We start from the raw sequence: 27184 nt of genomic DNA on the forward strand, positions 1-27184 counted from the left end.
AGGGGACCTGCTTCAAGCTCTTGCTGTAAATTATATTCCTCCCTTTCCCTCAGAGTATTCCCAGCTAGGCACCAAAAATAGAAGCCAGCTGAATCAGTAAAACCTGTTAATTTTGCTTTAAAGGGAATTATGGTGGAGAAAGTTCTCAGCCTCCTCACCTGGGGGATTCTGCTAGAGAAGGCTCAGGGTGAGGAGTGAGGAGTTTCACAGCAGAACAGTGGGACTGCAGAGGAGAACAGCAGCAGCTTTAATTGCCATTCCCTCAGAGGAGTTCCTGTGCTGCCCTGGCAGGAGAGGGGCAGAGGGCTCCCACTGAATAACCTGTGATCAGTGGGGGCTGGGCACAGGGCTGCAGAGCAAGCTGTCTGCAAACACCTGGGAGCCAGTCCCAGAGTGGCTGGGGAATGGCAGAGCTGCACCCACCAGCCTGTGGCCAGTCCCCTCGTGCAGGACAAACCATTTGGAAAGTTATTAACACACAATGGAGCAACTGAGCACTGCCACTGCAGCCTGGGACTGCTCAGCCTGGAGAGGAGCAGGCTCCAGGGATGGAATGGGTTAGTTGCTCCACCTAATTAGCGGCTTCATTTTCTTCTGACCTCGCTCAGAGCCAAGATTAAAAACACAAAAGAGACGAACTTCTCGTGTTTGGGCTTGGTTGTTTATTAAATCTTATTTAAAGTACAGAGAGTTCAGCAACACTTCCAGCTAAAAGTGAGCAAAATGGAGCTGAATCCAGCTGGTTACAAGGTCTGTTAAAGCTAAAGAGTCCTACAGAGAATTAACACCCATATTATTTACACTTTTGACCCAATAACCAAACTCCTGTGACCCACAGTGCAGCACTGACTGCCCAACCACAAACCACTGCCTGAAGCCATGAAGAAGAAGGAAGACAGAAAGAGACACCACCCAAAGTCCTCCATCTTGTCCCATACCCACTACTATATTATAAAAACCTCAAATTCCAAACCCTTCACCTTGTGAAATCACACACTTCTATTTAACTATACACCTGTGATTTTAACTCCATCACTCAAATTTAGAGCCTTCTCCAAGGGCTCAGGTCAAAAGCAGGGAGGCAGTGCCAGAAAGCACAGAAAGCTCAAAAATCCCAGATTTCTGGGATCCAACAGAGGGACATCTCTCAGCAGCCCCCAGTGCCAAAATGGGCATCAAGAAAGGGGGAAAGGGACTTTTTGTAGGGGTTTATAGAGACAGGACAAGCAGTAATGGCTTTAAAGTGACAGAGGGCAAGGTTAGATTGGGTATTAGGAAGGAATTCCTGGCACAGGAGAAGCTGTGGCTATCCCTGGGAGTGTCCAAGGCCAGGCTGGATGGGGCTCTGAGCAGCCTGGGACAGTGGAACCATGGCAGGGAGGTTGGAACTGGTTGGTCTTTCAGACTCCTTCCAAAACAAACCATTCCATAATTCTGTAATTCTCTAGTTCCATAATTCCATATTTCTCTAATTCCATAATTCCATTATTCCATTATTCTATTATTCTATAAAGTCTATGATTCTGTGAGTCTATGATTCTGATATAGATGTTGAAAGGTTAAAATTGTGACTTGGCAGAAATTCCCTGTGGTTCATAATGGAGCTGACAGAAGCCGTTAATACTTTGCTGCCATCCAGTCATTCCACTTCTTTTCTGACATCCATGGCTGTAATTTATCCCTCCAAAAAGGATGGTTTACACACTTAAATGAGGATTTAGCTTATTAATACTGAACCAAAAAAAGCACTGCAGTATTTTGTTACTTTCCTATGTGTTCTGGTCCTTGCATTTTAGGCATGAAAATGAATGAACAGGTTAAGCAAAACCATGTTAAGCAACTTGTTGAGTTGTTATTTTATAAGCTGAAGCATACATTAAACCAGGTATTATTTTTCCTTGTTGTAGTCAATGGCAATATTCCCAGCAGTGTTATTAAACATAAGAAAAGGCTAGACAGCTGCTTATGCCTGAATTAAATGAGGGCACAATAGATTATTCTTCCAAGAATTTGGAGTGTATTTAAAACATTTTTTTTATTTGGGATTTCGTTGTTGGTTTTCGGTTCTGTTTTGTTTTGTTTTTAATGAGATAACACCGTGCAGTCACTCTTTGCATGAAAAGTGCACTAAAACTTGATTAAAATATTTTAATGAGTCACTGAGGGACTGCACTGATGCCTTCCTGTGCTGGATTATATGCAAGAGGAAGGTCTGTGCCATGCAGACTCAGAGCTTAAATCACAAAGCAAAGCTGCAAAGGAATTGTTTGCTGCAATTAGGGAGCAAAGAGACTCCAGGTTAGTCTGGGCCTTGCAGCCAGCCTGAGGGAAAGCTTCCCTCTGAGATTAGGAGGAGGGAACAGCACTTTCTGGTTTCTCAGCAGATGGCCAGAAGGTCTCCAAGAGTTAAATCTGAAAGATTTGACTCTGATTCTGCCATTTCAAAGCTGTGGCTGTGCCAAGGTTACAGCACTGCCCGAGTGGAATCTGCCATGTGAGCAGACCTAAAACTGCAGGAAATTATAAATACACAAACAGAGAAGTTTATTAAAAATCACAAATTCAAAAATCACAGAAGGCCACATGAAAAATGTCTTGAAGTCTAAGCATAACTAACATGGGTGAGTTAATTTATTCTCTCATCCTGAGCATTCTGATTTTTCCAGACACTTTCTCAGGAGCTAAGTGAGAGCTGAGATGCTCCCCCAGTGCCTTGGTTCTACCTTGACTGTAAGAAAAAATTCTGAATGTGTAACACTGATAAAAAAAAAAAAAAAAAAAAGTGATATTTTGTGTCACTAAAAACCAGAATGCATTCAAAGGCAGAACAAAAGCATTTGAATGGAATTGTGGTGCTCAAACTCAGAGCTGCAGTTTTGAATCTTTCAGTGTTATTTATGTATTTATGTATTTATGTGTGATTTGCAAAGGGATTTGACCTGTGGGATGACAAAGATTTAACTTATCAAAACTGAATGTGATGAAACTGGATACCCAGTTTTCTTTTCTATAAAAAAGATAATGAAACAGGAATTCATATGACCAGAAGTCTGCTGGAAATACAAGAGAGAAAAAATAGCCCTGGACATTCCTGACTGTGCACTGGCAGGTCTTGCTCAAATAATAACAACAGCTTAGGCAGGAAATACTTTAGAATGACACAAATTCTCTAAAAAACCATTGTATTTAGGTTTAGAAGTTTCCAAATTTTTGCATTTCTTTTATTACTGCTCTTTGAAATTGTCAGTAATTTAGGTAATCACACTTACACAAAATTTTGAAGATTATAACTTCTTAAATGATGTTATGTAAATGTTCCCTTTTCAAGTATTTTTTGAAATTTTATAGAGGCTTATTTACAGTTGGGAAAACATAATGATGGGTTATTGGAAATAGCTCCATTTTGTCTGAATTTGTTGCAGGAGTAATTTAGATTAATAAGGCAAAAAATCCCCCCAAAAAACAAACAAACAAAAAAAAAAAAAAACCCCAACCCAAAACATTTAAAAAAGAAGTTGTAAAATAAACTCTCACCCAAACACTCCAGACCTTCTGGCACAGAGCTGTGCCACTAGGAAATGATCTCTCCTTGGCCTTCATTTCCCTGGTCATGTTTAAGGCTTGGAGCCCCAAACCTCAAACATGAATTTTTATAAATATTCCCATTTGCATGTGTGAGCCATGCAAAATCCACCCTGTCATTCCTGGGGACATTCCCTGATGCAACAGGAATTGCACAATGATGCTTATGCTGAGAAGATGAAATCAAGGGCTGATCCTCTGAAATACATTTTCCTAGAGGAGATAACAATAAGTTCTATGTGTCTGAAAGAGAAATACACTTCTAATGAAAAATATTAATACCCAGGGAAAACCTTCTGAGTATGTGCAGCCAAAGGAGTTACAGGAAGGCAGAGGAAGGAGGAAATTACTTGTAAAAGGATGTATGAAGTACGATTATTTTGGAGATGAGAAATGGAACTACACTGTGCTTTTCCTAGCATTTCCCAGGATATGTCCTGTGTTTTTCATTTTGTATGCTTAAGGGAAAAGCTTTTATTTCCAGAACACAAACCAAGGCATGCAAGAGGAAGGCCCAGAGTAGGCAGTGCAGAAGGAAATGTCAGGGACTGAAGGCAAAATATCAGATTACATTCTTTTGTCTACAGTGATACTGGAATTCATTCATCCAGTTCAGTAAAACCCAAACCTTTATCATTCTAAAGCCACCACAGGGCTTTTTCCAGAGACACAGTGAATGATGTGAGGCTTCATGATAGAAGAAGGTCATTTTCCTATTAGTGTTTATTTTCTTTTTATTTTTTCTTTCAGTCAGAGTTGGGATTGAAGCACAAGAGATAGGATTTTTGTGTTTGGACTCTGTTGTTTATTAATGCTTATTTACAGTACAGTGAGTGCTAGAGCACTTCTAGCTAATAAGCTAAAAGTGAAAAAATTGAGCTGGATTTCGCTTGTTACAAGGTCTTTTAAGGTTTAATAGTCTAATTAAAAGCTAACACTTACATTAATTATACTCTTGACCCAATGACCAAACACCTGTGACTTGCACTGTGGTATTTTCTATCTAACCAAAAACTACTGCCTGAAACCAAGAAGAAGAGGGAACAATAAGGAAGAAGAAACCTCTGCCCTAAAACCTTCAATTTTTCCTATAGCCACTATTATATTCTAAAACCTCAAATTCCAAACCCTTCCCCATGTGAAACTCCACACCAGTGATTCCAACTCCATCACTTAATTTTGGAAGCTTTTCCAAGGCCTCAGGTCAAAAGCAGTGTTCTGCTGGGGGTCAGTGTCAGAAAATACTGAAAGTTCAAAACTCTCAGGCTTCAGTGTTCAACATTTTCCTTTTCTGGGTTTGTTCAGTTTCCTCTGCATCATCAGGAGTGATGCCCACCACTCATGACACCAGGATGCTGGAAAATGTGTTTATGGCTCATGTACAGTAATTTCACGATTATAAGCCGCACCTGCTTATAAGCCACAGGTTACAATACAGAGTGTGATAAAAGGTATCTGTTCTATCACCATCTGTTGAGGGTCGGGGCAGTGATCCTTATCTCCATGGCAGATATTCTGCTAATGGGCCATCCATTGAAACCAGGCAGGGCATTGTTCTTTATCTTTTCACAACCCATCCTTCCTCCAGCCAGTCATTTTCTGCTCATGGCCATTGAGTCCCACTGTGGGACTGATAAAATTACTGCATCCCATTGGAAGTTGCTCCAGCCAGGGGGAAGAGCCCAACATTTCCTACCAAAATAAAAACAGAGGTTTTGGGACACTAAGGGAGCCCCTTTCTCCACTGGACTCCAGAGGAAAACCGGATTTCTCCACATCACCACTGGACCTCCGGAGGGAAACTGCACCTTGTACAGGAGCACTGCTCCAACTGAATCACATCTGTCACTGCAGGAGGATGCAGCCACCATGGAATGGGACTGCTGCCAACACCCTGCCTGACGGGGTGTCAGGTTGTACTCTGACTTTGTCAGGGTTTGGAGTTTGTTTCTTTGTAGTACTGTATTTCTATTTTAATTTCCCTAGTAAAGAACTGTTATTCCTAATTCCCATATTTTTGCCTGAAAGCCCCTTGATTTCAAAATTCTAATAATTTGGAGGGAGGGGGTTTACATTCTCCATTTCAAAGAGAAGTTCCTGCCTTTCTCAGCAGACACCTGTCCTTCAAACTAAAACAGCAACTTTTCGTTCTTTGTCCATATATAAGCCGCACCTGATTATAAGCCACACTTTGGGTTCAGATCCGAAGTTAGTCAAAATGGTGCGGCTTACCCAGGTTGTGATTTATAGCTGCAAACAGATAAAGGAAACACTGCAATGCCCTGAGCCCTGCTGGTACTCACTGGAAATGGGGCATGCCTGTACATCCATGCCTGGCATCCCTCAGGATTGCTGTAACACATGCAGAGCCATCAGCAGACGGATGAAGAAATCTTTATGTTGGAGAAAAAGAAATCTGTGTCAGAGATTCACACAGATAAGGGAAACATTGGGGCAGCATAAGGGAAAATACTCACAAGTCAAGGTCTGCACAGCTTGTCCATCAGCTCCAAGGCACTGGTGATGTTGGGAGGGCTCCAAAGGCTCCTCAGGGAAGGGTAAGAGCCTCCTGCACTCACTCTGCTGCTTCTTTCCATGAGCTCCCCAGAAGGGAACACCGAGTTCTCTGCTGACTCCCTGCAGAGCATCCCTGGCACAACCTGCTCCAGGGCTGCCACACTTGGCACAGGAACTGTGTCAGTAGGTGGAAGGAGATCAAGAGGATACTGAGCATTTTTTATTTAAGCTCTTGAAATGCACACCAGCCCTTTCATTCTGCCTGACACACAGCACAAAAATGTGTGTTTGTGCACCCCCTCTGCTGTCCTGTTCCTCTGGTAAAAGCAGATCAGAATGAAGAAAGCTCAGAATTTTTATGAGTGTCTGATGTGTGTGCCCGGCTGCAGGAAAAGAAAAAAATATATATTATTGAAGGTCAAAATTGGGAAGTCTGGAGCAATTTTGTGCTACCAGATTGAAGTTGTGTTGGCAGGTGCAGATTGGTACCCACAAAATAGGTTTGGGATCAATTAGCTTTTATCCCATGTGCCTGCAGTGGATAAAGTAGGTTTGATTTTACCCCCCAGTTAACAACCTGGCAATTGTACAGCCTCCATGAAGAAAAGAGATAAAAGGCTCTGCTTGGAGCTCCAATCTCCATAGAAGAATCCTGCTTTTCTTTAGTTATTCAATAAACATGGTGATTTTTCACTTGGAAACATATTTTTCTAGGTTTGGGAATTTGGGAATCTGTGCAATTCTATTTATGAGCAGGATTAGATGGTAATGATTTAATTGATGGTTGAGCATGCAGACAAACCGTGCATAAAAGATCTTTTCAATAATTATATCTTTTCATGGAGCAACAGGTTTTTTGTAATTTAGGTTCCAGACAGTAATTACAAACCAGATGCTATTTTAGGCACAGTCTGCAGCACACCCTTGGTACTTACTAGGAAATTCCAAACAAACACAAACCCACTGCTGGAACACTCGAGGCAGAAAGGTGAATTAAACTTTAATGTGGTATCACATATGAATTGCTATAAGACTAATGTATATATTATTATAATAATCTCTATCTGGATGTCTGTCATGGAGTATGAGTGGTTTGGGTGGAATTATTTTTTGCCTTGTCACAAATATTTACCCTTCTTGAAACAGCTCACAGCAGGTGCCAAAGGGGAAAGGAAATTAATACAGAACTGTACATGCAAATCTCATTTCTTTATAGAGATCCTTTCTCCTAAGGACAGCAACCTTAGAATTTGCTGTGCCTTTGGTTTAAATAAAACTTCCAGAAGACATTTCTCAATTAATTTGTCGCTATTTGGACATCTGGAGAGTTGTGTCTGTTCCCCTGAATCCTCTGTACAGACACAGCTCTCTCCCTTGTCTGTTTGCTCTCTGGGTGGCTGAACATTGCATTTGACAGGTCTCAGAACGTTCTGACATCTCAGGCTGTGTTATGGCCTCAAACATTTTATTAAGGTACTTATTCAAGCACCTGAAGACACACCAAATGTTTGATGGCTTTAGGAACAGACATGAGTAGCTATTGATTTTGTGATTTGCTGTCACCTTGGATTTTGCAGCATTCATCAAAAGTGTCTCAGGCCTGGCCATTACTATTAACTCATTAAATTGAAAACTTGGCAACTTAATTCTATCATGTCCTCACATTCTGCAGCAGCCCTTGTGTCCCTACAATTTTGGACTGTTACCTGAAGAGAAAATACACACCTTTGTACTGGAAATGTTATTGCTGGGAGATGAGTGGCAGATGAAATGTGAGCAAAGGTTGAAACAGCTCATTTGTTGGAACTGGCAGAACTTACATGGGAAGAATGAGAACAACTGAACCCACCTGTCCAGTAAAAATCACTGAGGGGAAGAATTTGAGGACAGGAGGAGGCAAAAAGGCAGATATCAGAAGTAAAAAAAACCCAAATAATGATAACAATAAGTCGACAATAAAATGAAAATCCATCAGGCATCTCTCTGGATGTGACTTGGAAGTTATTTCTGCTTGCAATGGAATTTCCAAGGCAAATGGCCTCAGATCTTGTCTGAAAAGCTGCAGAACTTTTGAAAGTGTAGCTGAAATGTGCTACTCTGCCTTGGCGGGGCAACGGCAGAAAAGGGACAGAGTGGCACAGCAGTTCTCAGGCAGGTTGGAGGAAATGGAAAAATAATTCAGCAGAGTCCCACATGCAGTCACAAAGATGCTCCTGATGAAAGGAAGGTTTGGTGGGGTTTTTTGGGTTGGTTTTTTTTTGGTTTTTTTTTGTTTTTTGAGTGATCTCAACCTATTATTTAGAACAATGAATTTTTATTTAAAATGGATTTATAGTAAGAGTAGGAGGAAGTAGCTTCCTGTCCTTCCTCACCAAGAAATGATACAGCTCTAATGACATATTGGAAATTGCTGCCTCTGTTTCAACCCAGGTTAACTTTTCAAGTAGTTTAAGTAATGTAGAAAGGGAAGAAATCTTGGGGCATTTTCAAACAATTGGGCAAAGATGCAAGAAATTACAGTAATTTCACGAATACAAGCCGCAGCAATTTGACAAAAATTTTGGTGGAAACCCGGAAGTGCGGCTAATAGTCAGGGGAGGCTAATATGTGAATAATTTTCTGACATTTACAACCCCAGACGTGCCAGCCAGGGCGCTGAGCCAAGCACCTGCCAGTAAAAGCCGGCATTCTGCAATTGTTACAGTGTTACTGTGTTGCCCTGGCTCCCTGCAGGCAGCACGGGGGGCGGGGAGAGAGGCGGGAGAGCTCTATTTCCTCCTCTGCTGCAGCCCAGGGGAGGACGGGGAGAGGGGGTCGCCGCCATTGCCGCGGCTCCGGGAGGGAGGGGGAAGTGCGCGCCGCCATTGCCGCGGCTTGAGGAGGAGGCAGGGTGCTTTGTCCGCGCCCACCGCCGGCGCCATGGGCGCGGGAAAGCTCCGTCCCTGCCCGCCGCCGGCGCCATGGGTGCGGGAAAGCTCCGTCCCTGCCCGCCGCCGGCGCCACGGGCGCGGGGAAGCTCCGTCCCCGCCCGCCGCCGCTGCCGTAGGAGCAGGGGAAGCTCCGTCCCTGCCTGCCACCGCGGGGCAGCGCCGACCCGGGGTGACCGAGCCCAGTGGCAGCGGCAGCGGGCCCCGAGTGGCAGCACCGGGCTGGGCCACCTGGCCCTGTCAGCAGCCCCTAGCGGGCCGAGCCTGCACAGCCTTAGCTCAGCCAATAAACCTCGCCCTCCCGCGGTTCTGTTATTAATTGCACGCGGGTCCTCGCTGGGAACGACAGAGCGGCTTATATTCGTGTGCGGCTTATCTATGGACAAAAACCGAAATATTTGCCAACACCCAGAGATGCGGCTTATACTCAGTGCAGCTTGTATTCGTGAATTTACTGTAATCTGGGGAAATCTGACAGAAAACCTTAGCTCCTGCTAAGAATAGCAAAATTTATTTTATTTATTGTCCAAAACAGTACCTGTATTTCTAATTGATTCAGGGCCAGACTTAGAAGAGATGTTCTGAGGACTTACTGTTCTTTTCTTGCAATGTGATCTATATTAAACCCATTTGGACTGAAAGGAAAATGCCAACATGTTTGGAGAGCTGAGGTTTTGAAGTGAGGAAATATCAGTATCAAAGGTTGTTTTCTGGCAGATGGAAGAGCTATTTCCACCAGAACAGCAAATATTTGGACTTGACTTTCACAAAATACAAAAACTGATTGATGAGTTTGTAATTCTTTTCTTCAGCTGTGTGATTATTCTTCAAATGTTATCCAGGTTTTTTTTAATGCTATTTTATGTTGGGAATGATATATTTTATTTTTTTTTAGGAAGGTAAAAGTTACTGAAAAGGGTTGAAAATTTTGCATTTTGAAAAGATGGTTATTAAAACTATATTCTACTTTTGTGAGACCTAATGTGGATGAAATCTATTTAATATATTGCTTTAAAACTGTCTTTGTGTCAGTTACCAGGATATAAATGATAGGACTACAATAATATTCTTGAAGCAGAATTTTGCTGCTAAACTGAAAATTATAAAATAACAGTTCAGTATGGAATTTTTTGTTATTATTAAGAATGGTTTCTCCAACAAAAATATTTTTATTGACAGTTTTATCTTAGGGTGAGGATCTAACAGTGTAGTTAGCTTATTGAATTTTTGACACTTCTAAATGATTCTGTAACATTAGACAGCTTCAGTCAAGCTCTTTGAACCAGACTGTTCAGGCACTTCTGATATCTTGGAACACTGACAGGTTTTCCTACATGTGCTGGTATTGGGACATGGGTTCACTGAATGATTCTGGCATGCTATTAAGTGGTTTAAAGCCATGACCTTTAGGATGGTGTGGTGGGCTGGACTCAAGTGTGTGGTTAATTAATATGGGAATGATAAATGTATAAGTGCACTCAGAGAATTAGGTGAGGTGATTCTGTTTTAATGGCAATATAAGAATACCAATCAGGGAGAAAAAAACGTGTGCTAGGGCCCACAAAGACAAATTGCAGTGACAATACTGAAATTTTTTCCCCAAGTCTGCAGGCTCCATATAAAGGCTTCAAGGATGATGATTCTGCTGGAAAAGTATCCTGAAAGGAGAGATGTGTGGGTCTGTTTTGACAGAGGAAGAGGCTTCTGCTTGCTTATTAACAAAGAAATAGAGACATGCAAACCAGTATTACTGAAAGACATTAAATACCATTTTGAAGTTCATACTCCTTCTCTGCTGAGGTGTATTTTATGGTGGCTTATGGGATAATTCACTGCATTCACCGCCAGGGACAAAATGCCTATAGATGTGCCCCTTGCCAATCTTCTATCTCCCAGCACACTTGTAGAAAATCAGGAATCCACCCAGGGCCTAAAGGTGTTCCCATTACTGAGGACACAATCTTCTTCAGAACTACAGGGCTGTTCTCATTTCTTTTCCATGCATCTGTGATAACAAATATTCCCAAGAAGAGAGCAGAAGGAAATTAATTTCTTAGTGACATGAAATGTTGTTTTGTGCCTTACATCACATCAGCAGCCCTTCATTAATGGACAAGCAGGCCAGATCTTCCAAATGAGAGGTTGAGCCTATCCCTAAACACACAAGGCTCTTACTTAATATGAAGGAAAAAGGACAAGTGTTATCTTTTGGGGTGCATTTTGTGTGACCATATTAGATGTATTTTTGCTCTTTTCCATTTGTTTCTGGGCTCTGCCAAGAGACCTCTTGGAATTTCCTGGAGCTCCATGTCAGGTATTGACAGAAGGATTGCTAATTTTGCCAGCATGCCACCCTAAATACTAATTTGGGTAATTTAACATGATATCACTTGATGTAGCTTCTTAATTTTCTTCTTAATATGAAACATAAATGAGATTCACCACTGTCATGTCAAATGATCTTTCTGCCATGGTGACTGTGGACATGGGATGAAACACGAAGAGGTTTCAGTATCCTAAGTTATGTGTGAGTGCTGCAAAGTTAAAAGCTTTTTCTCTCTGGCATCAGGTATTTTATCAAAACACATTATCTATGGAGAAAAATCGAGCAAAAAATGTTTCCAAAGTATTTGCTGGCTTTCTGAATAATGAATTGAACTTTAATATTTATTAAATACAAAATAGTAATAAATTACAATTGCACAATTTCTTACAGTTTTTATTAAGATCAAAACTTATTTGTTCAGACTAGATTTATATAAATAAATCACAGTACATTTTTACTTGTGTTTAGAAGATTGTAATACATATTACAAAATTAAGAATTTTTTTATCCCTCAAACCATCACTGCGAAAGGAATCATGCATTATTTCTACTAAACAAACAAAATGCCCACCTAATCGAGAGAGCCTTGATACAGGTATGGCCCTACTCTCCAAAATTAGACATGAAACATAGAGATACCAGGACTATTTATTGAACAAGAAATAATAAAGTATAGTACAATGTTCATGTGTTATCAAAACCGAAAGAATACCAAAAACAACACACCTCTCTTCACGCACCTTTGGCGATGGGTATCGAAGATGGCCAGCATGCAACCGAGTAGAACATCCTCAGTTTTACAAAGTCTACATTTGAGCAAAAAGGAGGGGGAACTAAAGAGCCCAGACAGAACAAAGGAACAAAAGAAGAGCCCAGATGTCTACAAGTCCTCCCGTCACCTTCCCAGTTGTGGCATGTGTTTGTTTTGTTAAGTTCATAGTTAGAATAGTTTGTTCCAGTTAGCCCCTGCGTTTTCCCCAAGTTGGTTTGTCCCTAAGTTGTATCCACTCCTGAAACGTGTATGGCATTCCCAGACCCTAGTTCCAGTTCTTTCCTTGTCTGTCATTGTAACCCTGCTCCTTGTTCTGAAACCTTCCCTGTCCGTCATTGTAACCCTGTTCCTTGTTCTGAAACCTTCCCTGTCCATCATTGTGTCCCTGCTCCTTGATCCAGTTCTTGCCTTGTCCGTCATTGTAACCCTGCCCCTTGTTCTGGAACCTTCCCTGTCCATCACTGTAACCCTGCTCCTTGTTCTGGAACCTTCCCTCTCCATCATTGTAACCCTGCCCTTTGTTCCAGTCCCTTCCCTGTGCATTACTGTAACCCTGCCCCTTGTTCCAGTCCCTTCTGGGGGGAAGGGGGTTTCTATTAAATTCCACAGGCCTATGGATTACTTTATCCATGTGCTTTTTCCCTGCTAGATAAGAAGCCATTGTTTTCTCTCTTGATACTGAGATGTAATCATTTGGCAATGGACTGTTCCAAAGGGGAAAAAGCATTTCATTGATGACACTTCAGATGGAGTCACCCAATCCACTTTTTTCACTTACTTCTGTTCACACAAAATGTATTAACAGCAAAGTCATTTCAGACGGATTTCCAGCTGAGTCAAACAGATTTTTCAACTGAATTTACTGGTCATTGTTTATTACTTTTAAACCAAAAGAGTTTTCATCTATTTTTTATTTCAGTTGCAGACAGGTCCCATCAGTGCCTGAATGTTGCTAGGTGATAAGCACATAAATCAATATATCTCTTGTGTCTCTGGCTTTGGGTGCTCATGTTAACATAGCTACATACCATGCTTGGTGGTTAAAACACATGAATGAAACCAAACCAAACCAAAGAATAAAAACAACCCAAAAGCCCCCTCGACAACCATCCCCTCAAGCCAAGAAGGGTGGACTAAAATAAACTCTTTTTTCCATTCTTTTGCATTCCTTTGCTGTTGTTTCATTTTGTACCGACCAGGAGCTCCCCTACCAGCAGTTATATGGGATCTCTGTGTAACAAGGGTCTCACATCTGCTGCTTCTGTGTTTTACGGATCTGCTGGCATGGAAAACTGAGCCGTGCAATGGCTGCTAAGAACAGTTTTAACACTGGGGTTTTATGCTGCATATTGGTTTTCTGTTCTGGCATTCCCACCTCCCCAGATTGAGATGAATGTTTGCTTATCCACTGCCAGGGCTATTTGCAGGGAAAAGTGAAATAAAAGAAAACAGCAATGATTTTAATGTCTTGTGATGTCAGTAGAAGCAGATAAAGAAATATCTGAGCACTCAGCTGCAGAGGAGTTGGGCTGTGTTTTGTCATGAGAATATCACCCACTGTCCATGGGACTCGGCCTCACTGTCAGTAACTTGGAAGGTTTTCCCATTGCCACTCCCAGAACAACACCTGACACGGAGGCTTGTTGTAGAAAACTAAAAGTAACAATTTAATAGCACGTTGTTAAAGAGCAAAATGGGATTTAAATCCTGCTGAGATGCATTTCTAAGCGATTTTCTCTTCTATTTTAGAATTACGGTATTGACATACAGTGTAATAATGCATTCACAGCGAATAAGAAAACAAACGAGGGTTTTGGCTTTGAAACCATTCTGGTGAGTCTACTGCTAATTTACCACTGAGAATCACAGTTCAGAAAAGAAAGACTGAGCAGCATTGGGACCACAGCTTTCCCTGGGTTTCCAGTTGGGTTTGTAGCAGAATTATCTATCCTCTGGTCCTTCCAGCAGGCTGTGGTATCACTGTAATACAGTCCAAACACAGCAGCAGTCTACTGGCCCAACCAGAACCAGAACACAAAAATATTTCAGGTCTAGGGAATATCACTGGTTAAGTGGAGTATAAAGGTGAAGAGTGAAGTATCCAAATATAGAAAATATCTATCATTCCATAGATGCACTACTATGATAAGGCAGGTATTTGTAAAAAGCACATAGTAATGCCACAGCCTGAGTAACAGTTTGCAAGTCATGAGCAAAAATTAGAATTCAATAAATTTAGGGGATTTTCCTCATCTCTAAGCCTTTGAAGTCTGCTGGATTCCACTTTAAATGCTCACTGACACAGAGATTTCTTTCCCTGTTTTAGTAGAACTCTGCTCAAAATAATTCTTTTGATGCCAGACCCTTGAGCATTAAATAAACTGAGCAGGGTAATAAAATAGAAGAACTGCAACCCACTTGGCAGTTATAATGATACCACTCTTCAGTTGATGTCCCTTTGAGCTGCTGGGCACAAATCCTAGAAAGGCTCCTGCACTTTTCCATGGACACAAATGGAGCCTGCTGTGTAGGTGTTTTCCCCTTCCCAGCAGTTTCTGTTGCCATTGTTGCAGTGGGAAGCATTCTCTGCATGTAATGTGGAATGATTTGTCCAGGAAATCAGAGAACTCCACTCTAAAGGAAGAGCTCCTCCTCCTTTGCTCATGCCCATATTCCCTGCTGGGAGCTGAGCCTGGGTAAGGAGCACAAGATTCTGCCCGAGGGGGGGCTCATGCATGAACAGATATGCACATTGTCATGTACCACTGGCCTCCTGATGGAAAGCTGAAGGTGCACTGAAGCAGCTTTGCCATGGCAACGTTATTTCCATTCTTTTGGAAATGCCCAGTGGTTGCCCTCCTGAAATTGTGCTTGGGCAGGTTTGGAAGTGCTGTTTAGTTTGCCAGGCATACCCTTGTGCCAGCTGCATTCTCCACAGCATGGCAAGAGATTTTTGAAAACCTCTGTGCTTACAGGAATTCTGATTTATACCTGCAGCATACATTTATAACAGATCCAAGACCTCCTGCAGGTTCCAAGATATTCTTTACCCACAAGTAATTCTGATTTTGTGGAAGATCCTCACTGATAGATTATAAAACTAATTTTTCAGACCTTGAGGCCGAAATTTTAGGTATTTCTTCAATCTGTGCATTCATATTTGTGTCAGCAGAGTTGCAGATCCAAAACCCTTGGTGAACATTCATCACATACAAGACGTGAAGCAATGTGTGTGCACATAAACTTATCTGAACTCTATTTAAACAGCCAGGCTTCCCTCCCTCTGTACACAGCAGACAGCTGTATTGTATAAAACATCCATACTTTGCTTTTGCATCTTTTAAACAAAAAATTCCCCTGTAAAGTTGTGAGTCAAGTTCTCTGTAGAAAACACTGGAGAATGAGAGAACTCCATGCATGGCTAAATAAGTGGTGAAAAATTTATCCCAGGGTCTCCTGCTTTGGGGCACAAATTTCATTACGTGACAGAATGCAGTGCTTTGATTCATTTTCTTTTAATGGTCAGAATTTGTCAGAATTTACAATATACCACCATGTAAAACAGCCCTGCTAATTCTACCACAAATAATAAAGGAAGTCTTCACAGGCACTATATACTTGGAACAGCATTTTCAAATGACATGGGTGTGTGTGTTTGTTTGGATGATCCAGAGTTGCCACCTGGGACACACTTCCAACAGTTCACAGTGTTGTGGACACGACTCAGAAATGTTGACTGGAAAATCATCCACAAAGGTTGAGGATTAGCAACCTCCATGTTATACAGATGGTTATCTCCTTTCTCAAAGAACATGCTGTCATTACAAATACCATATGCATCTTGTTCTCACCCAGCAGAACTTTTTTTACAGTTTTTTTCAGATTTGAAGGATTTCTGCAAGGAACCATTTTAATTTGTTTTCATGTCAGGTGAAAGGAGGCACCAGCTGAGACTGAGGACACAACTTGTCATCAAAAAATAAATATCCGGTGGCAATCATTCTTGGAAAAAAAAATTACTTAGAAAGCTAACCATTCACAATACTGCACCTTTTTTTGCAAATACAAGGACAATATTTGTTGCTGCTTCCCATATTTGTTGGTTTACACTGCTATCATTTTGCTTGTAAAACCTGGGTTATTCTACTGAACAGAAACGATGACTTGAATTTGGGTAATGCTTACGACCATACAAATAATCTATCAGTAGCAGTAGTGTCAGCTGGAGAATTAATGCTACAAGTGGATAACATCACGCTATTTGAAACCAATAGCTCTTCACACAGTAGAAGACTGAGGGTCCTATTCAGCAAATATTCAGGGTGCTATGGCTGTGGCCACAGAGGTTCCAGAAGCTCTCGCTGAGTCTAATCCTGATTCAGGAACCAAAATGATATGCTGTGTATATATTTCTCTGCACAGCCAGGATGTGCTGGACACCCTCCCCCACTTGATTCCTGGGAAGGAAAAAAAAAATGTCTCTGTTTAGCTTTCAGTGACATGAAAAGCAATCCACAGTAATGAAATCTAAAGAAGTTAGCCAGGCATGTATGAAAAGAACAGGATGCCTGTGAAAAGGGAAGAGCTGTCAAAACCTAATTGTGGGCTCTGGCTGCAATGAAATTTATCAAAGAGGGAAGACAGGTTGGCTATAAGGATGTAGACAACTTCTGCTGAGAGACACTTGTTGTGCTCTGGGCAGTAGTAACCCTTAGACTGTACCTCTTGTGCTGTGTCAGGACTCTCCTAGCAACACCTGGCTACAGCTGAGAGCTCCCAGCTCAGCATTTCAAGTGTGGCACTTCAGCCAGCATCTACCCTGTCACTGGGGGCACAAACAACTGGGCAGAGCTGCCCAGTGCTGGCATTTCCTCCTGCCACACAGCCCGTGGGCACTCCGTGCTCAAACTGTGCTGCTGTGGTGCCCAGGCAGCAGGAAATGCAATTCCTTACAGACAAGACTGTGGGACTCTTCCCAGCTTGCAGCATCTTCATAATGCCTGACAATCTTTTCTGGAACTGCCTATGGCCAGTGCTCACAACCAAGTAGGGAAATCTTCAGTGGCACTGTGGTAACACAGCTGCCCTCTGGTGCAGAAAGTAAACTCAGAGGGACTGTGAACTGCCTCACTCCAAGTATTCATGCCCACAGCATCACTCCTGGTTTCACATGGGTGCTGTGCTCTTTTCCGGTCTTTCAGCATTGAGGATAACTCTGGGGTTGCTCATGAACAATATACTTTGGGAGTACTGCCTGACTCAGCCAGTGAGAGCAGCAATTGGGAGTAAGCCATGGTAACTTTAGGAAGCAATCTACTTCAATCTTGGATGCATTTCTGTGTCTCATGAATCAGGATTAGTGTTCCCTGTATTGGGGAGAGGATTAGACAGAGGGATTAAAAGGACATCTTTACCCCACTGGACTCTGTGGAATAGCCCCTGAGGATATGGCTAAGAAAGAGTTCAACAGGAATGCCAAATTTCTGCTGAATAGGTTAAAAGGGTGAGGAAGCCTCTTCGGCAGCCATCCAAGCGCAGAAGACCTGCATAACATTCCTGCTGAATAGGGCCCTAAAGACAAAAAACAAAACAAAACAAAACAAAAAAAAAACCATAGGAACCTTGAAAAGCTTTTCTTATTGTGTCTCTTCTTCTATCAGTGCCTCAGATCTCCAGAGACACTTAAACATACTTTTTTCAGTGCAGTTAGGCATCCTTTGAGATGTGCTAGTGCCATGGATGATATATTGTTACAAGAAAAGAAGTCAAATTAGGTTGTAGTATGTAAAAAAAAAAAAAGTTTTGATTGTTCTGTAAACCAGGTCTATTTCTTTATATCAATTAACAGTGAAAGTTCCCCAAGATCTTATTTAAAAAGCAAAACCAAACCCTCAATCGAGTGTATAATGTTTGGTGTTTCCATGTCTATAAATGATAGACAACAATTACCTTCTGTCTCCCTAAAATTGAAAGGAACAGACTTAACTTGGGTGTTTTGTTTCAGTTTTAAAGCATTTCCAAACCCTTCTCTAGGATTTACCTCACACGTGCGGATTTTGGGCTTGCTCATAAAATTTTATCCAACTTCTAAGGCCATGTGGGAAGATATCCATGATTACTGCACGGGGGAAGCAATAAATCAAAGTCTTACCTCCACAAGAGGATGCCAGTGAGCGATGGGCTTCCGAGGGTACGAGAGCATTTCGTTCCAGTGGTCTCGACCTAGACTCTCTGCATCGTTGCCTACTTGACAAACTCCAATGACCTCATTGTGACCTACACTGTGAAAATGGCCCATAATATTTTTTTCTTAAAATTTTACCTTCGGAACCACACACATATTTCATCAGAAACGTTAATGGTGGATTTTTTTAGGGTTAATTCTTGCCTGGGGAATATAACGCGCTAGGTTTGCTCTTCGCATTTCCCACTGCTCAGAACACTTTGGTGTTTCCCCCCTTGTAGCACACAAAAGGTTCTTTGCCTGTGTTCTGCAATTAGCTGCAAAGGCCAACAGGCTCTAAGACACAACTTTATACATGGAGCATGTAAAGGCTTAGCATAAATGTGCCAACAGAACATCAGTGCATGGCCTCTCTGATTTAATGCCTGGTTACCTCAGCCCTGCTAAACACATATGCAGCTTATTGATACCAGTTATGGATGCAAATCTGCATTTTAAAATTTAGTAAAGAATTTCTTCCGGAAGAAATAAAAATAAAAATTGGAGACTTCTACCAAGCTCAACATGACATTAATTCCCTGCTTATAGGGAAAAAAATAATGACTTTCTATCTGGGTGCAAATCTAGCGTGCAAGACTTTATCAGCCAACATTTGACAGCTACAGGCATCTCACCGGTCATAATCCATAACAGCTATGGACAAGTTAATTTGGTCAATGTTTTCTGGAGGGACGTCAAAGACTATGGCTTCATTGTAAACGGGATTTAGGGTGTTCCTCTTGGTGGAGGTTTTCCTTTTCTTTAGCCGCCTTCCTTCACACATTAAAGAAACCTTCACGTAGGGATCTGTGTGGGTCACAAGAACAATGTTGATTTTTGACAGATGCAAATGGAAAGTGAAGGGAGACTTCTTGTGTGCCCATACCTGCTTGCAGGATTAATCTCCTGGAATGTGAGCTTCTCTGTTACCATGGAATGCACGGGGGGAGTGCAGCTCTGAAAGCTTTACCTGGTTGACTGCTTATAATGAACTTTTTAGGATCAAGAAGCTCCCTGTTGGGTACCAGCTTCTCAAAGGGTATTAAAATATCCACTGAAGCGTATTGTACATGACTATTCTATACAACAGCCTATTCATGGCAGCCTAATTACTTGTTAGATCTGTAGGACAGACAGAAGATGACAATGTTTTTCACAACGGGATTTACTATGTATGATTAAATACAATTAAAAATGCAACAATTAGTGGCTTGTATTTCTCAAGAGAATTATAATTATTTTTAAACTCCTGAATGTTGCAAAAAAGAAATCTATTTCTTTGTAGCTCCTTTCTGAGGCTCTACAACTCCCTGCTAGTATTTAAAAGTCATCTATGAAATCTTATTTATGTTTATTATTTTTATGGTGGGATTTTGAAAGGGTTGCTGAAAGGATTCAGGGATGATCCCTGCTTTCTCCATGTGCCAGCAGCAGCAGAACTGGCTCAGTGGCTCTTGGGGACTGTCAGAAAAGGTCAGTCTGCCTCTGTCATAGCTGTAACAGTCTGTTGCACAAACAAATTCCAGTGTTGGGAATGCATTTTGGCCAGTTTGTTTTACCCTGAGTTGCAGTGGCATGGGAAATAATAATCTTGCAGTCTTTTTGAGAGAGCAACCTGTTTTAAACTGCTGCTTGGAACTAAGTAAACTATATTTATTTCTCATAAACTTCCGCACTCAAGTAGAGCTCACAGTATAACAACCCTCCCATCAAAAATCATTCTGGGATTTGACAGTGTTGAATTCTGTGTCTCAGGAGGGAAATGGGACAGAAATCCACACTGAGCTTTAAATTCATTCCTACCTGATGCTCCTGTGATATCCATTGCCTTTAAATTTCTTGCCTTTATTATTGTGATAGTTAGTCTACCAGCTGTTGGAAGGTAGCAGAGTGAAAACATAAGGTCACCAAGATCCACGTTATCCTGTTCCAAGAAAAGAAAGATCATGTGAAGCAATAATAATGATTTTTCTACTCCTAGTAGGATTTAAAGATAAAAATATACCTCTGGGTTATGCAGTTATGCAGTAAAAGCTGAATTCTCATTCTGAAACATATCTGAAAAAACCAGCTATCCATGTGCATACAAAATTGGAATCACTCTGTTGCTAGACCATCTAAGTTCTCCAGGGTAAATGAGGTTCTAGTTTCTAGCACTCAGCCCTTGGAGATGACACACATTTATTTAAATGATGAGGTGCCCTGTGAGGGACTGGAAAAGCTTTGTTCTATTTTATGTTTTTTAGTGATATGCCTGTTCCACTGACAAGCAGCCACGAATTCTGTGCCTTTCCTCCTGGTCTGCAGGAGGAAATCCACAGAGACATTCACAGAAAAAACCACTCATGATTTGGGCAGGACAAAGCTTTGTGCAACTCTCAAGTTTGCAAGAACGCAGGTGTGACAAGTCTGAAGTGTCTGTCTGAAGTGTCCACCAGAAACAGAGTAAGGGTTATAATTTATTATTGATCATAATAATAACAACAATTTCCTGTGCCTCACAGACAAGCTCGCCTTAAGCAGACTTATCCATCTGTTTCATTAATAATTTGCAATCCTTTCCTGTGTTGATGGCATCAGGGTTCCAGAAAAATACTAGAAAATTTGCAAACCCTGTTTGCAGTTACAAAACATAACTATTTTTTAAAAGAGGGAAATCTGGCTCTTTCATTTAAAAAACAGCAAAGGAAGGATTGTATTAAATGATTTCTTTGATTTGATTTGCATATTTTTGCCTGAGCAGTGAATTCACACTTTCACAGACCTGCTTCCTGTAACTTAATGTTTCATTCTTGACTGAAAAAAAACCCAAAACTTACCTGATCCTTGAAATTAGCAATTTCAAGGCCATGTTCCAGGTGTTATAGAGAAGGGAAATGCAGCTGTTGTGTAGTATGTTTATCTTGCTTAGCTCTGTGCAATTGTTTCTCATCTTTCCCGAGCTGGTTCCTTCTCTGCCAGTCACCAAAAGCTGAAGGGTGGTGGATGGCATAGAAGGAGAGGGAAAACACCTGGAAAGAGCCCCTAGCACAGGTTTGTCTGGGGCAGCTGCAGAGTCACTTTATGTCACTTCATGAGTTAGCAGGGGACATAAGCAGGACAGAAAGCATTGCTGGCACAGAGCTGTAGGAAAACTCAGAAGGGAATTCTAGAGGTCACTCGATCCAACCCCTTGCTCAGGAGAGGCATTTTTGCTTCAGTTCACAGCTCATTCAAAGAAAAAACCCAAACATGTACAGTCATTCAAAAGTAGGTCCTTTCCTTGTGCTGTTACTTAAGAGATGTAGTCAAAGAAGGAAAAGGCTGATATTATGGGCCATTTGTCAGGAATAACCAGCTTTTAACCCTATCACCTTTTCCATTCTGAAGATCAGTGTTTCAGGATGGCTGAAAAGCTAATAAAGGCTGGGACAATACCGAGGTGGCTGCTATGACTCAGACTGTTTAGTGTCTCTTGATAGCTCCCACTTGGAAGCAAACCTGCAGTAGCAAACTGTGTCACTGATTGACATGGTGGGAGGATCAAAGTGCTGCTTGGGATGCTGTGAGAAGTCCCACAGGTTAAAGAGGTGTCAGCACATCCAGGAGAAATTTATTTCCCTTGGCTGACACCTGCCCTTAGCATTACAGGAAAATAATTGATGTCTGAGATTTTCCCAGTGATCAGCTGGAGCTGGATACCTATAATCAGGAAAACAGGAAGAAGAGTTTTCACTTGTCCTTCCCACTGTGAGAGCAACTTCCTACATGGAAATGTACTTCCCCAGCTTTGAGGGACTGAGATTTGTAGCTGAGAAATTCTCTCTTGTGCTCTGAGGGCACCAGAATTTCATAAGCGATTGAAAGATATTATTGCCTGAAGCCATCTTTTGGGAATTTGTCACTCTCACAATGGTGATAGGTTGTTTTTCCTGAATTTTCCTGAATTCTTCCTCTTGAAGAAGACAGCATATGTTGATTCAGTCAGGTTTTCCCTGACCACCAAGAAACCCATCAGGCATCTGTTGTTTTAACCATGTATTCTGGCATCCTTCAATATTGTTATCCATGGCAAAGTCACTCTGTATTCAACTCCACTGCTCCACGTGGTGACTAGGAATTCATTGTGTGAGTACTGTAAATTTACTGCCACTACCAAATGCAAAAGTTTCCATTCGAGACTTGATCATCCTGAATGAACATTTTAAAAAACTTTTATCCAATTTTTATTAATTTTTAAAAATTTTTTTATTTTTTTAAACAAATGCTGTGATGACAATTCATGCTTTTTTGAAAAACTGCACTGGGCATTATATGGGAAATAAACAAGAGTTAGACTGGAAAGAGAACCTGTGATTTCTTCAGTCTTTTCCAGTTCTAGAAGTTGGATGACTGTGAGACTGTCTGTTCACAAGCCAATACCTCAGAATGTGACTGAATAGAAACTTGCAGGCAGCAGCAGGGAAGAGAAACCTTTTGCCATGCAAATCCTTCCCTCAGTCTGAAAAAGAAGCCCTGTCTTCTCATACTTTCCTTTTAAATTGTAGGGAATTAATTACTCCATCATACTGGCAACTTGTAAAGGTTTTCTAAAGTTTGGAAAGCATTTTTATATCAGAGAGAGCCTTTCCCCTTGCTCTGGCTATTCCTCCCTTCCTTCCCCCTGGGTTGTCACAGGCATGACCCTCACATCCAGCAAACAAACGCCTTCCCTACAAATTCAGCTTTTTAACAGCACCAAAGCCAATGTGTCAGAGCGCAGAGAGGATTAGTGCACATCTTCACAAGTTTAAAATCACTCAGCTACACGGCTTAAGCCAGGGATTGTCACTAAAGGTGTGCTGTATTAGCAAGAAATCGCTTCGAGGAACAGAATTAACAAGCACAGAGGGCAGGATCTTCTGCAAGGATTAGTTCCTGCTCAAATTGAGTGCTTAGGCATGACTGTATGCTCCACAAGACATGCCACTACAGGCATTACACTGAGACGTTCTGGAATTCCTGCTTAGGAAAAGATTTCAGAAATTGTGTAGGTTTTCAAGTCATGCATGTTGTGCTTTCCAAATTTGTGCCTAACCTCATTCAGCGTGGTGGTAATACCATACTGGGCATGTTACAGTGCAACCATGACAGCCCTAATCTAAGCAGACCAAAAGGCTGGTTAGTTTTATTAACAACTCAAAAGAAAATAATCAGAAGATAATGAAATTGCAATTATAATTTACTTATATGTACATGCCCTCTATTAGTTTTCTTTTGGTCCCATTCAGCAGGAAGCATAAGTGAATAAATATCCTCTAACAAACATACTGCTCTCCCATTTTCCCCAAAAACCACCCAGTTTCAGAGGCAGAAGCACAGCTTTTATTTTTAATCTGTAACCTGCCTGTTCCTGTGTTCTAAAAAAGGTGAAACAAGATTGGGATTGGCTTTGCTTTTCCAGTGCCCCAGGCTGAGTGCCTTGATGTCGTGAGCTGAGCCTTACAGGGAGCTCTGATAATCCCCCCTGGATTTGTCTCTGAGCGCTTGCTGTGTTCATGCACTTCTTTATTCAACAGAGCAAGAACAAGAAGCTTTCTCCTTGAAAATGTTCCAGGGTTACCTGGGAGAGTTCAAACCAGGGGTGTAAATCACAAGGTTTGCCTGAAAACTACCAAGAAGATGAATCCCATAATCCATGAAACCTCAAGGTAAATAAGATTGCTATTAGGAGCATGGAGACATGCCTCCCTCTCATATTATGCGTCATTCCTGGTGGAAATACTTGATACATTATAAAAATCATATTTTTTGAATAATTTTCAATGCCTTCTACTGCTTTTCCCAGAAAACATTTTGGGTTTTCCCCACTGTAAAACTAACCAAAAATAGACACACCTTTGAAAATGCTGAATTCTAATAGTAACATTAACAGGCTTTTAGTCTATGATCACACAGTATTTGGAGTTTTAAAAATTATTCCATTTTGCTGGAGATTAGCCTGCAGGGTAAATCACTCCCCAGTACTGTGTCAGCAGCTCCATGCTGTTGCTGGGTGAGTAGAACTCAGCATATTAAACAGGGGAGGTGTGAAACCTCACACAGGATGGTGACTAAGGGTCCCCAAATGGCCTCACCTTTGAGGCTGCATTAAGCAGCTCAGGCTGGATCAAAACTTCCCTGTGAAAACTCTAAGTCACCTGGTTAGGAGTATTCTGACAAACGGGAATGACATTTGGGAGCAGAGCTCTCCTCTTCCTCCTCATAAATACATGTGAACACAGAAAATGGGTATGGAAAGCAGGCAGCAGGGGATGGAAGAAAACAAGACAATTTATGGGTTCTATCTTCTGCTCCTGCCTCTGATCTGGGAGGTTTGCTGTGCCCAAGTCAGGCATTCATAAGGTTTGTGCCCATTTCTTTGGCACCTTGAGCTCTGTATTTCTGGAGCAGAGGAGCTGTGCCTGTGCCACTCTAATCAAAGCATATGTCTCAATTACACCAGCTCCCTCAGCTCTCCAGCTATAAAAAGACAGACATCACTTTTTCAGACACTACTTTTCCCACTTTTCTGCTATGTTGCAAAACTAATTATGGGTTGTGAGGTGCCCACACGTATTTTTATGCATCTCACCAACCTAACATTAACTGGAGCACTTAGAAGGCACTGATGCCCTTCTTATTTCCTATGAACTAGTAACTCTGGAGAGAGGTTTTCGAGGCAGAAGTGGTTTTAGAGATTTGCTGAATTCCTGCTGCCATGTCAGAGCTGTGCATGCTGCCTCCTTTAGCAACTGGACATGTCTCTGCAAAGGACACAGAAAACAAAAACAGAGCAGAGGTCTCATGGAATGGAATGGCATCGTCTGAGTTTCTGAAGCACAGAAAGGACACACTGCCCCTATTTTATTAAAGTCTCTCTTTTTTCTCCCCTCCAAGCTAAAGAGCATTAGTTGCATTTTAAACAACAAAAAATTATTCCTGGTTACTTCCAAATCTTTAGTGGAATTAAGGGAATTATACTGCTACAGCTCAAGATAAGTTTCACTGTACATCATTCTAACATTTGCTAATGTGGGGATTTGAATTTTGCAAGGATTTATCTCAGAGGAGGTTCACTCAGCTAAGACAAGGATGAATTAAGTATACTAGGTATATGTGTTAAGCCCAAATGACTTAAAAATGCTTTAAGAAGTGTTATCTCTTTTTTGGGATATACATTTATTAAATTGCTCATCAGCTTGGAATAAGATTTGAGTGATAAGATATTAATTCTACTGAGGAACATGTCCAGGACAAAAATATTATGCAAATCCCATAGACTATAATCTGTTTGGGAATGATAGTAAATCCAAAGTATCTAACATGAAGAATTTGTGAAGTTAGCTCTACAGTTTTTATAATTTTGTCATAGTGTCATTTTTGGGTTATATCTATGAGAAATAGATACTGATAAAAACTCTTTTGAAATGTTGGATTTTAATTGAATTTGCATGTGACTAGAAGACTGCCAGTTGCTTCCCACTACACATTTTGAGATGAATAGAAAAGATATGACTGGAAAATTCTATTTTCATGACATCTTAAATCAAAGAAATGAACTCTAGCAAATTAGATATTTATTAATGCCTGAAACAATCCATATCTACAGTGATGTGATTAAGTAAAGTAAGTGGAAAATGGGAATGGCCTATCTTTCAGAATTATTCTTTCAATACTTCAATGTCAGGTTATATTTCATGTTTTAAGGTAATTTTCAAGTGGTATCATTTTCTCACTTTCTTTTATTTGATTGGATTTCATTGTCTCTATTTCTTTCCTTTATGCTTTTCTTAAAAAAATGAAAGCAGGTAAGTAAAGAAGCCTTTTGAGCTTGGTGTGTCTGATTTCACTTACTGGGAAAGAACATGAACAAACAATTCAGAAGCCTGATTTCACTGCAGTGGAGGAATATGAGAAAGCTGAAGTGATTGTACAGAAGTCACTCTGGATTTTGCACCCGTAGCTTCCTGACCATTTTGTCAGCTTCTCTATAAAGATGGTATCAAAAACAAAGCCAACACCATATCCTCTGTCTTCATCTTTTAACATGGATTTTTAGAGACTGTGATTTGAGTTTTTTGGGTTTTTTCTTCTCCTGATTCCATTATCCTTGTGTCATGACTACTTTTCTTCTTCAATCCAGGCCACATATGAAGGATTCTATGCTGTGCCAGTCATTCAAGATGCCTCAGAAATGAGGGCAGTGGGAGCCAAAGTAGGAGCCTTTCACTTCATGAATCCATGAACAAATCCAGTCAGCGTCCTTGAGGAGAACATACTCAGCTTTCTCTGGCCACAATGTCCTCAGCAGAACCAAGGCCAGAGGCCTTTTCCTGTGGGCAGTCAATGTACTCATCTCCCTAAAGACCCAACATCTCCACTGTCACCACTGATATCCTAGAAATAAGGTGGCAGTGATTAACTGAACCGTTCCAATTGGTGAGCTGCATCCCATCCTTGGGATGCATTCACAGGACAGATTTGTTCTTAGAGTCATTTAAGACTTTCTTGATAAATTATTCTGTATTAAGATCCTTTTAAAAGGCCTCATTTTAATACAGATAAGCTTTATCACATATCTGTTCTTAAACATATGTTTAAATCCTACAGATTTTACTGGCTTTGAATCCTTGATGCAGATTTTCAGTTCACAACTACAGTGGTTTGCTGAATCTGGGCCTAACAGTGAATCTAATGAATTTTCCTGTAGCTGTTGAGATAGAAATGATGTCTTAATTTGCTCCAAACTAAATTGATGAACTGCAGAGATAGTCTGAATTGAGCTAATGAAAATAAGAGAGACATGACTGGAAAAGTTGGAGTGCTTGTCCTGTTTA

At 41.1% G+C, this 27184-nt stretch overlaps 1 protein-coding gene across 3 annotated transcripts in view; it reads right to left on the minus strand.

Annotated features, from left to right (window-relative positions):
* Positions 1-11724: 11724 nt before the first annotated feature.
* The window catches only part of SYT9 (synaptotagmin 9), a 64021-nt gene continuing 48561 nt past the window's right edge, over positions 11725-27184 (minus strand). Inside the window, exons 4-8 of one of the 3 annotated variants that reach the window (XM_033062037.1) lie at positions 20151-20271; positions 18983-19154; positions 18276-18405; positions 17539-17695; positions 16494-16581 (exon numbers count right to left, since the gene is read on the minus strand). In XM_033062037.1, the coding sequence (XP_032917928.1) occupies positions 17588-17695; positions 18276-18405; positions 18983-19154; positions 20151-20271 (531 nt within the window). In that variant the 3' untranslated portion in view covers positions 16494-16581; positions 17539-17587. Of the gene's footprint in view, positions 16582-17538; positions 17696-18275; positions 18406-18982; positions 19155-20150; positions 20272-27184 lie in introns of those variants that run through there. The other 2 variants (XM_033062038.1, XM_033062039.1) reach the window with 2 other exon arrangements.

This window comes from Catharus ustulatus, chromosome 6 (genome assembly GCF_009819885.2).
Source record: "Catharus ustulatus isolate bCatUst1 chromosome 6, bCatUst1.pri.v2, whole genome shotgun sequence".
Taxonomy (NCBI): domain Eukaryota; kingdom Metazoa; phylum Chordata; class Aves; order Passeriformes; family Turdidae; genus Catharus; species Catharus ustulatus.